The sequence below is a fragment of the Emydura macquarii genome, unplaced genomic scaffold, assembly GCF_026122565.2.
Source record: "Emydura macquarii macquarii isolate MOO-44397 ecotype Brisbane River unplaced genomic scaffold, CSIRO-AGI_Emac_v2 contig_2676, whole genome shotgun sequence".
In the NCBI taxonomy this organism is placed as follows: Eukaryota; Metazoa; Chordata; order Testudines; family Chelidae; genus Emydura; species Emydura macquarii.
In genome coordinates, this window is record NW_027132813.1 from 3,103,794 (window position 1) to 3,115,920 (window position 12,127).

General features: G+C 37.6%; 1 protein-coding gene across 1 annotated transcript in view; it reads left to right on the forward strand.

The window, feature by feature from the left end:
• The window catches only part of DNAH8 (dynein axonemal heavy chain 8), a 563,218-nt gene that overhangs the window by 489,427 nt on the left and 61,664 nt on the right, over nt 1-12,127 (forward strand). The window contains exons 73-79 of the mRNA XM_067565373.1: nt 792-963; nt 3,744-3,899; nt 6,102-6,257; nt 7,777-7,959; nt 8,466-8,571; nt 10,673-10,925; nt 11,031-11,221. Coding sequence (XP_067421474.1) covers nt 792-963; nt 3,744-3,899; nt 6,102-6,257; nt 7,777-7,959; nt 8,466-8,571; nt 10,673-10,925; nt 11,031-11,221 — 1,217 coding nt within the window. The remainder of the gene's footprint in view (nt 1-791; nt 964-3,743; nt 3,900-6,101; nt 6,258-7,776; nt 7,960-8,465; nt 8,572-10,672; nt 10,926-11,030; nt 11,222-12,127) is intronic.

Below are 12,127 nucleotides of genomic sequence, written 5' to 3' on the forward strand. Positions count from 1 at the left end.
CTCAAGTCTCACTGTGATAACACACGCTAGATGTTAGGAGAGCCCTGACCTTTTACCTGGGTAGAACGAAGGCTTTTAGAAAGTCTCCTAAGATTTTCCTTTCTATTGCAGAAAGATCCAAGGGCTCAGCAATATCTACAGAGACTGTCTAAGAGGGTCTGAAATTGCTTTAAACAATGCTATCAGGTTTGCAACATGATGCCTTCAGATGATATACACACACTCCTTAAACCTCATTTGTTGCCCTCCTCAAGCCTGCACGCACTAGTTAGCCTCATGGCAGGGAATGAGGAGGGACAGCACATACTAACCGATACTGCTACCAAAAGCACACCTAAAGTGGAGCCCCCATAGGGGGACACATCTCAAAAAACCATTGTTCCTGCACAAGGTGAGTAACTTCTTACTTAATAGTAACTGTTGATCTTTGAGAGTCCCCTTTGTGCATTCACACTACCCACCCACCATCATTTCTGCCTCAGAATTCTGTGGTCAAGGGAGAAGGAACTGAGATGGTCAGGGTTCATTCTATCTATAGTGTAGAATGATGATGCCATTCTCACACAAGATTGCTTGTGCACCCTCCAATGGACACCTATTTTCAAAGTAGTTCCTCAGATCAGTGCCAGGAGCACTATATCCCAAAAATGTGAATGCACAGACACAGTTCTCAAAGAACAAATTACTGGTAAGTAACTTTTTTGATATACACATTTCAAAATTTGGTGGTTTAACTGCATGGTATACAAATTGTAGATTCTCTCATAATTCTGATTTTGTCCTTTTTCTAGACTCGTGGGAGATGTTTTACTCTGCACAGGGTTCCTTTCATATTGTGGCCCTTTTAATCAGATCTTTAGGAACCTTTTGATTAAAGATTTATGGGAAGTAGAGATGAGAGTCCGAAAAATCCCTTTTACTGAGAACTTGAACCTGATTTCAATGTTGGTGGATCAACCAACAGTAAGCTTTGCATACTGTTAATTTGTTGTGGATTTAATTTTAATTTCTTGTTTGTAATGTTCAGTATGTTATTGCTAATTAGCATTATCTTGGTTAAAAACATTTCTTTATTTTTTGGAGAATTTTATAAGCAATATTGCTATATAAGAACTGAAAGTGCATTCAGGTATCACTAAACCTTTTTTGGTATATTTCCAGACACCAACACTACTATACAAATAAGAGTATTGTCAGAGCTTGCATGCAAATGGGCACACAGATCTTAATATTTTTGTTTGGCATTTTTATCTCCAGCATTGCTAAAATAATCCTTAATGTTGGAGAAAGTGTTAGGACAGATATGTAATCACTGACACTTGTTTCTCTATTATTGCTCATCAGTATGGTACAGCTTGACAAAGCTGTTACTGGTTGGTTCCTACCAGATATCGCAGTGCTGAGCAAGATGTAGATAGATAGATTAGACAGATATATACTAGGCAACTAGAAGTGATAGACATTACTAACAAGTTGGGTATGGATCATGTGATGGGACATTTCCTCCACATATGCCTTGAAAGTGTGTTTGGGTCATAGGGCAGCTGCCTTTTATGGAGAGTTTGGGCATAGTCTGCACATGACTGCTGTAGGAAGGCCCCACCTGGGGGTAATTGACTGCCCTATGTGGCTGATTAGTAAACTAGCACCTAGACTGGACCTAATAAAGGTTACCCAAGCTCAGTTACAGGGAACCCCAAAAGGAAACAGGAAATTCCTGTAGAGAAGAGCTCTTAGAAGAGGTCTGAACAGGAAGTCTAGAGGGTGAGCTCTTTGGAGAGCCTACAAAGAATGTGGGTCCTGTAAGAGGTGGTCCTAGGAAGGAGAACTCCTAGATGGAGGGCTGTAGTCAGCGAGCATCCAAGAGGGCTTGGTCTCAGCCAAGGGTCTCCCAGACACTGGCCAGAAGCCTGGCCTGATAAGGATCACCTGCTGTCCCTGGAGAAGAGTTGCAGTGGATGGACTTCCCCTGAATCCAGAAAAGGATCTTATTCAAGTAGAGGCAAGAAGCCTAACACCAGGGTCAAAGACTGGAACTGAGAGAACCCCAAGGGGAGGAGCCTGGGTAGAGGCAAGCACTTGATTCAAGGGGGGACAGATGGACTAAGAATGACCCAGTCACCCATGTGAGATGTTGAGATGAAAGTTATGTTTATGCGTTGCATTGGCTTTTCTGTTAATAAACAACATGCTCCACAAGAATGTGCTCTTTAGCATCTAACAATCTGTGTGGAGATGTTGGTACCCTGGGTAAAAGAAAAATCAAGTCTGGGCTGACCTGCAACATTTACCTGCCTGCACGGGGGCATGCCAGGTCAGCCTGAAATAATGACAGCCTAAGAAGCCAATTAGCCTGCCAGCTCACATTTGAAAGATGGGCCAGGACTAAATAGAAATAAAGCCAAATTGGGGAAGACCAGGGTTTGTTTCCAGGAAGAGTTGGGTGCACCAATTGAGAAGAGGAAACCCAGAAGAGAGAGGGTGGGAAGGATCTTCTTTCTCTGAGGAGCATCCTGAAGGAAGGCTGAGAAGGAAAAAGGGGAGAAGAACAGATAGAAGACCAGATCATAACTGGAGAAGCCTAATTGTGGGAAGAGTGGGCCAGACCCTGATTTTGTGGGCTAGATTAAGGCACAGCCGGACAGTCTAAGGCAGCAGACTTATGCCTGTGATGAGGAGACTGTCAGCTTGGCTGAAAGCTTGTTTTTTGTATACATTATTTTAGTACTTTGATAAAGGACTCTGAGGTCCTAAAAGGTGGCAGGGTTCTATAAAGTGCAGGGCTACAACACTCCCATGGATGAAGTAGGCCTAAGGACAGTGAGGGGAAATTGAGGCAAAAGTTGTTGCAGTGCTACAGCTAACCAGCAGTGGGTATGTTGGAACATCAGCTTTGCCACAGTCCAGATAATCCTGATATAAATATTTCACAGCAGCATTATCATCATACTTACAGTATTACATTTTATTAGTAACTTTTGGTCATGACCATGTTGTCCATGTATGGATTCCTAATCCCAAACCTACATTTAATACTGGAGATAACATGTCTGTGACCAAATACTACCAAATAAAAGTGTGTTGTGCTGAAATACCAAGCAGTGAAAGTCAACACACAGTCATTTTTTATTTACTAGAAATTATATTTTCATTACAGATGCAACATAATTTCATAAGAAAGAAGTTGCATAGTTGTAGTCAGTTTGTGCAAATCAAATTTGTATAATGTTTCTATAATTATTAATGCTTTCCCATTGATTTGGTTTATAATCTTGTTACACAAAAATACATAGTTTAAAAATTAGCTAAAAGGTATTTGGGGAGAGAAATTATTTAAGAGCCTAGTCCTTAGGAGGAGCGATTATTGCTTATAGTAGTGTGATTGTCTCTGCCCACATTGGGTATCATTTCTGTTGGACTTCAAAGGGACCCAGGTCCATTACTATAGGCCATAGGTAAAGTAATATCACATGAGGTCCTTGTAGGATAGATGCAAAGGATTCCCTGTGAAAATGTCCCTAGCCCATTGTGCCTTGAAAACCCATTTTTTTTACATTTAAGGAGCATGATTAAATGTGAAAAATGTAGCTAAAGTGCACAGTTTCCCAACTTGCATGTGCTGATGCTGGTTTGCACATTTAAATGTATATTTTTGTCACCACCCCAAACCCATTATGGCCATATTTATACATTTTGCCCAAAGTTTCAGAATTACACTGAGTTGATGATTTTCCTTTGCCCAGATTAGTGAATGGAATCTGCAAGGGCTGCCAGGAGATGAACTCTCAATTCAGAATGGTATAATTGTTACTAAGGCAACCAGATACCCACTTTTGATAGATCCACAAACTCAAGGAAAAACCTGGATTAAACAGAAAGAAAAGGGTAATGAATTACAAGTAAGTAACAAAGTTTTAAATAAATATACTTGATTGTATCGCTCTCCCTCTACCCTTGTCATTTTAGGTTGTAAGCTTTTTGGGGCAGGATGTGTATCTCCATATATGTTCACAGATAACATAGAACAGAACAGTCAATTTCTGATGTGATTTCTGAGAACTACAATATAAAATATTAAATAAATATTAAAACATTCAATCCAGCATAAAATAACTAAGCTTCTAATATTGCAAACTGAATATCGCCCTGTTTACTAGGAAAAATGATTAGTTGCCCACAAAAAATATCTATTCTGACAGATTCCCACCCTTTATTTCTCAAAGCCCTGATGGGTGCTCCTGGTGTTCATAGTTCTGGTACATGCTGCTCCTGCTGATGTGGCCAGGCTACTTACAGTAGTTAAGCTGGTTCATTTTAAAGCAGGAGATATAATTGCAGAAGAATCTGGAAATTAAAGAGAAAGTAAAAAGAGCAAATCACAGAAGTCTTAGCTGTCTGGGAAAGAAGGAGGGACAGTGGTAGTCTATAAGTATGCATATCTTTACAGAACAATGATAGATAGGTATGTCTGAAAGAAGGAAGCTTATCTGGATATGTTTTTGGTTTCTACTCTTTTCAGAATATCTCTGAAAGCAAAACAAAGACACTATAAAGAAAAACAAAGGAACAAGCAAAGAGTAATCAAAAGAGAAAGAAGTGCTTGATTACTAGTTTGTTATTGATTTTATTGAAATAGTACCCAAAATATGCTGGACCCTATGCAAACAAATATAGACAGAGTAATGGGAGAAAAGCAAATAACAGAGAAGTGGGGATAGAGAAAGGGATACACAGATTAGTTTACAGGATTGCTGGGGAAGCACGCTATCAACAGCATGTCGATTCCTTTTCTATTTAAACAAATAGCCATTTGGCTTTTTTAATAAGGAATGGGAGGATTATTGTTTGTGGAATTGGAAAAGGGGTAGGTTTTGAAGATGGATTTGAAGGAGATGGAGAGTGTATAGTGTAAAGATCAGAGAGGTAGTTCCATGTGGAGGGGGCAGCATGGTGAAAGGGTAGTAAAGGAGTGTAAGGGACACAACTGACAGAGGGTAGAATCTGAACAGAACAAGGTAGGCAGCTTTTGAAAAGATACAGGCAGAGGCAGAATTGTGCAGAGCCTTGAAAGTGTAGGCAAAACATTTAAAACTGATACCAAAATAAATTTGGAGCCAGAGAAGAAACTCATAAATGGAGCTGATGTGGTTGGAGTAAATTGAGGTAAAGGTGATGAGGACCACGTACACAGGCCAGAGTCTGGGGAGCCCAAAGTTAATATTTAAGTCATCAATCTAATATTCAGTTTATCAAAAACCATAAAAAGTAATGTTGACCACAGTGATATCAAAGCCTAATATAAAAGAATACCCAAGCCAAAGTTAGCTGGAGTAGCTTTGTTGCTACCTCTTGCAATTTTATGGTGTCTCTCTTATAGTTGCTGTTTTTCCTAAAGAGCAAGCTCCTAGTGTCAAGTGATTGTGAGAATCTCAGCTTTAATTTAATAAAAAAGTAAATTTCTAGCCCCTATGGTTATGGAGATAAGCTAGAAAATGTTATCTTTGTGCACTCTGAAGGCTCAAAACCTAGAAGGCAATAAAAAGAACCTCAAGCTTATTTATTTTAACTGATTTTTTTTAACCCAACTTCATGATTTGTTTTTTGAGTTGAGACTTATGATTTTTCATCGCTTGGGGTGTATAGTGCTGCATCCCTGATATCTATGAGTTTGGATTCAAGCCTCAGGTGCAATATTTCAGCACATGGAGGCTGAAGCAGAGAACCTAGGTCTGGAGGAGGCACAGAATAGTGAAACCGTAGCAGGGTTGGAAACAACCAAAGTGGTAACAACTTTAGTTCCTTAATGATCTGCATCAGACTTACATTGGTGACCTAGTAGTGAAAAGCTCCATATCCCATTACAACCAATCTTTTGAATCATCTTCTTTAATTCTAAATTGTATTATTAATACATTTCACTGTATATATGACAAAATATTTCTTGCCACAAGAACTGATTGCTACATTAAACTAAATGAATATGTTGCTTTCTTTTAAATGCAAGAAAAAGCAAAGCAATTTTGCTAGTAAATCCTGTGGTTTTCATAAAGGACTTTGAACACAATTCTGTCTTTATAATAATGGACTATTTCCTTTCAAAGGTGACAACTTTGAACCACAAGTATTTCCGCACACACTTAGAGGACAGTCTTTCACTGGGAAGATCACTTGTGATTGAGGATATAAGTGAAGAGTTGGATCCAGCACTGGATAATATATTAGAAAAGAATTTCATTAAATCAGGAACCTCTTTCAAGGTTAGTTACCTAAAAAAAGAATTATAATAAAGTGTTTATTTTGTGTTGAATAATATAGTTTTTTATTTAGCTTTCTGAAACTGTACTAAGTGGAATATGTTTTATATTATATGGGCCAATACCAATTAATTGAAAATGACAAACTGAAGTAATAAAATGTGATGTTTGAGATGGCATGTTGATCTAGTATTAGAGTAACGTGATGATGTGTAAGGAATCTGTGTTTAATCAGAGGTCACTCCTGTGGTTTCATGCTTTTTGGAGTGTGCTTTATTGATAATAAGAAATATCTGTCCTCCTCTTGTGTCTTTTTATTCTTGGGCTCAAATGACTCATTCAATCCCTTTTCCCTTAATTTAGTGAAATAACAGCATACACATATAATTTTAATTTCCTACAGAAAATGAGGGAGGTGTCTATTTTTGTTCTAGCATACATTATGGCTACCATTTTTTCCCTGTGATTCTCCCCCTCCATTGTGACTTTCTGTAGACCAAGAAAGTCACCTTTATAAACTATAAAAGGGGAAAAACAAAAGCATCCCAAACTAAAATAACTATATCCCATTTAATCCTAAAAACCTCAAAATAATTATTTGTCTTTGGGGCATTTTTATCTTTATTAATGTTCAGTGTAATTATGTATAACTGCGCTGGAAGCAAAAGACTACTTGACAGAGGCTGTAATCCAGATTATTGATGGTAATGAGAATTGTCTCTACAAAACTGTTTAAAGATTCTTTGCTGCTATTTTGGTTGAGTTGCCAGAGCAGGGTAGGCAACATGGGATACCTCCTCCCTAACCCACTCTCCCCAGAGCTAGTGTTTTGAAGTAGTCCTGGTCAGCTTATGCATGCATGACAGGGGAACTCATACCCACTGCTTAAACTTCCTTGCACTAGTGCTCACACATGCAGCTTTTAGGGAATATTGGAAATGATTTGTAGGTTTAAAAAAGCTATGTGATTAGAGTATGTAACTGATGTATGCAGTACTTTATAAATGTGAGGAATAAGATATTTATTTTTGCAGAGACACTTTAAATTCACCTTGTTGTAATAAAGATAGAATTAATAAAGTTTTGTCTTACCTTGCTGGATTCATTCATTTCTTCCCCTATCCTGTTCGTGAGAGAAATATGAATTCTGTAAAGGTCAGCATTTTCTCAGGATTCCAGTCTTGAGCTGTGATTAGTTTTGTGTAAGTTCAAGGTTATAATTATAATGCCCTTTGAAGTCACTGAAGCTCCGTATTGGAAGTAGTCCCTGCTTGCATCTTGAGGATAATGCTACTTTTATAACTCACCATAACTGCTATATCATTCTTTATTCCCTGACCTTTATTGAGGCAGCTTGACTTTTTTTCATAACAAACTTGACCTGTGAAACAAATATACTAATTGTCTTCTTTGTTATTGCAAAGATGTAAATGTTCCCAGGGTTTGTACATGGTCAATTAACATTACAGGTTAAAATCAAATTCATTTGCTTTCGCTTGACACTTGTTAACTTTTTCTTTAGGTGAAAGTTGGTGATAAGGAAGTAGAGGTAATGACTGCATTTAAACTGTATATTACCACAAAACTACCCAATCCTGCTTTCACACCTGAGATCAATGCTAAAACATCAGTTATTGATTTTACTGTTACAATGAAGGGACTTGAGAATCAATTACTGAAAAGAGTCATTCTTACTGAGAAACAGGTAAGGTAGGAAGATGAACAAAAGTGCAATACTAATAGTGCAATAGTTATACTTATTTGTTTATTTATTATTTGTTTACTTTAATATATGGGAAGAAAAATGCAAGTAGAGAAGGGCAAACTGACAATCTTCTAATATTTTATTAAGTTTCAGAAATGATATTTCTAAACAACAAAGATACACAGTTGTGGGGGTTTTTCTGAAGAGTGAGAACTTGTGGAAAAGAGGCCTGCCAATGTGGCAATATCAGCATTAGAAATCATATACTGGCATTTGGCATTTATTAAGATAGTTAAAGCTGGATAAACACAGGAAAAAACCATGCTGCTAAAACAAAGAAATAAAATAAGTAATAAAAATAGCATTTATTTAAATGGGGAAAACATAAAATAACTAAAATAAAACATAAGCTCTAGTAAGCTGCAGTATGGATAAGTGCTTTTTAATTATGATGCAGAGTTACAGCCAATAAACAGTTGTATCATTTTCTTGATTTCTGATACTAGGAGCTGGAGGGAGAGCGAATTAAACTCATGGAAGATGTAACCTTTAATAAGCGGAAGATGAAAGAATTGGAGGACAATCTTCTCTATAAACTAAGTGCAACTAAAGGTTATGTATTAATCAGTCAAACAGGGATTTTTGTAGGGAAAATAAAACTAACCAGGCCTTTGTGTGAACGATAATAAAAAAAAAAAGGAATTGTATATTAAACTGTACTTACTCTTTAGCAGAAGCTCATCTAAGGAAAGTAGCAAAGCTACTTCAGCCAGATATTCAGCTGCTGTAAACTGGTGTAACTCTGAAATTAATGCAACTAGCCACATTTATACCAGCCCATTGTGCAATAAAAAGAGCATGATTATGGAGCAGTTTTCTTAAAAATACTTGTCGTGATTGGATATAAAAGCCAAATTCATTAGTTAGATTCACTATGCACATGTATCCTAGTGGACTGACTCTCCTGGGAGTTGCCAGCAGCATGCCCCAGTCTCCTGATATCTAAATAAGAACAATGAGAAAAGGACATTGAGGTCTTGTCTACTGGGGAAATGGTTTTAAGTATATCTTTAGATTTTTTTTTTTTTGCATAAACCACCTGGCATTCAAACACAAATGATCTTTTGCTTTATCTTGTGTCTTATCCCACTATAATTAATCTGCATGGAAGCAACTTGATTCTAGTTCTAAATGAGCTATATAGTTCATATAGCTGCATCACCATTACATAACAGTTATGCCACTTCAGGTAGTCCTTCCACTGCTCTTCCACATTGCATTGAGGACCTTGGGAATTACAGACCAGTCAGCCTAACTTCAATACTGGGAAAGATAATGGAACAAATTTTTGAACCATCAGTTTGTAAGCACCAAGAGGATAGTGAACTTGCCAGGGTGATCAGCTAGGGAGAAATTTACATGGAGAAATACTCATTTTTGTTGAGGAATTGCGAGACCTGGTGGGATGAAACCACATGCTTCTGCACATTTTGGGGAATTTGCATGTTGTTGGTCCAGCATTGCAGCTCCAGGGTAAGCTCTACACAGCTTTCCAGGAAAATTACCTTCTCCATTCTGAAATTCTGCAGCCATTACTGTTTACCCCAGGTCTGCAATACTATCCTGTACCGCCAATTAGTGCTCGATGGCCAGGCCCAGAAGCAGCACTCCACCAAATGAAGCCAAGTCAGGAAAATGTCATGCAGAAGTCATTGCCTGGTTTCATCCTCCTCTTTCTCTAGCAATATCTGCATAGCATCGCAGTGATTATGGTAATGGTAGTCTTCCATCTTCTATATGGCCACTGGCCTGCATGACTGCCTATACATCTAGAGCTGCCTATAAATACATATTAATGATGGTCACGATTGCAGTGCTTCCTCTGTACAGTCTGACAGCAGCTTGAAATTGTAACAGTTTGAAAATAGCACTGTCTAGTGAAAACCAAATGAATTATTGGATACCATTGACAGAATTGTGGAAATTTGACCACAAGTCCTAGAAATCCAGTTGGTTCTGGTAGGTATCCCACAGTCCACTGCAATAAACTACCCAAGTTGTGGAATACTACATCCTGGAATATATACCCAGAATGTTGTGTGGTTATTTCCAAAAAATGGAGCACTTTATGTCTGCTGTGATTCACAAGGGATGTATCTTAAACCACTTTATACAAATCAGTGTGGACATAACCTTTTGGTTTAGTTATACCTGTATCATTATAGTGAGGAAAAACTGTCAAAAAAGCTTTCCCATGTAGACAAGGTGTTAGTTAAAAATTACTCAGAATGCGTCTGCTTTAGGGATTGCAGAATAAGAAGCAACATTTTTAAAGTGCCTAAGCAATTTAGGAAATTAAGTCTCATTGATTTTTACAATGAGACTTTACAACAATCCACAGAACCTGAAATACTTTCAAGGAGTGCTGTGTATGGATAATACAGTACAATAGATGCACGTGAAAGCAGACAGCACTATTGTAGCTCACATGGGTATAGTCAATTTTCATCATCAGCCGCAGTGCAGTTCTTTAACATACTAAATTCAAAATTTAGTATTTTGATTTTTTTTATTTGTTTTTCTTGACCTGCATTTTTAAAAAGTTATAAAACTCAATAAATCATGTCAGATTGAGGTAAATCATTTCAGTAATTTTCATTTTTAAGTTCTACAAACAGGAAATTCTAATCATATTTCATTTTTGCCCTTTTAGGTTCTTTAGTAGATGATGAATCTTTGATTGGCGTACTGCGAACAACTAAGCAAACAGCTGCTGAAGTCTCTGAAAAGTTATACGTGGCAGCAGAAACTCAAGTGAAGATTAACACTGCACAAGAAGAATATCGACCTGCTGCTACACGAGGAAGCATTCTTTATTTTCTTATCACAGAAATGAGTATGGTCAATAACATGTACCAAACTTCACTGGCTCAGTTCCTAAAGTTATTTGATCAGTCCATGGCCAAGTAAGAATATATAGATTTCTCTATCTTTTAACATTTTCTCTTTCCATTCCAGTTAATATTTATATTAATTACATTATTGCTTTGTGTTTTGTTCTCCTGCTTTAGATCTGAGAAGTCTCCTTTGCCCCAGAAGAGAATCTCAAATATTATTGAGTATCTTACATTTGAAACTTTTACATATTCTGTCAGAGGCTTTTATGAAAACCACAAATTTCTTTTTACCCTTCTTCTGACACTAAAAATTGATCTACAGAGAGGGCAGGTCAAATCCAAAGAGTTCCAAGCACTTATTAAAGGTAAAACATTCAAAAAAGGTGTTGTATTTAAAATAATAATTATTTGAATTTCTTTTGGAGAGCTTTTAGGCTTTTTAAAGTTATAAATAGTAGAAAGTAAACATGGTTTGTATCTTCTGATTTATATTATATTGAAGTGTGTTTTTAGGTACACAGCTTCTACCATGGTTTCTCACAACTGGGCTACTCCTGTTCCCTGTGGAATTTGAGGTGGTCCATGGCTGTTATGAGCAACTCCAAGACTAAGCTCCACCCTCCATTTTAGGCTATGGGAAGTTCTGTCTGTGGAATAAGATGGCAGTTCAGGTCTTCCCAACTAGCTTGTTGTATAGATTTTATTTGTTCCTCAGGGAGTAGCAATCTCATTTTGCCTGTGGCTGCTTTTCCTCTCCCCTCATCTGGGAAATCACTAAAGCATTGAGGATTTCTTCTACAGTGGCATAGTAGTCCTGCAAGCATTAAGCAAAGTCCAAGAGTTACTTTAAGACTGTTTTGAAGAGGCCAAGAGCCCTAAGCATAGATGCCCTATGGCTTAGTGGTCAGACGGCTTCCTTTATGCTTTCCCCCAGTGCCCTTCATCACCAGGGTAATATAGAAGATCAGAAAGGAAGAAGCTGAAGTGATCTTAGTGGTCCCCCATTCGCTTTGGACACCTTGATTTCTTGACCTTCTGAATGTGTCAGTGGAGCCACCATTGTTCCTGAATCCAAGGCCAGATTTGTTATCCCAGGGTCCAGTTCTTCATCCGGATCCAAACAAGTTAAATCTAGCAGTTTGGGATTTGAAAGGAAGTTTCTAGAACCAAACAGTTATTCTGCTAGTCTCATTGAAACTCTGTTAGCATGTAGGAGAAAATCAACAAACAGGGTTTAGTCAAGGATTTGGTCTAAATTCAAAACTTGTTGT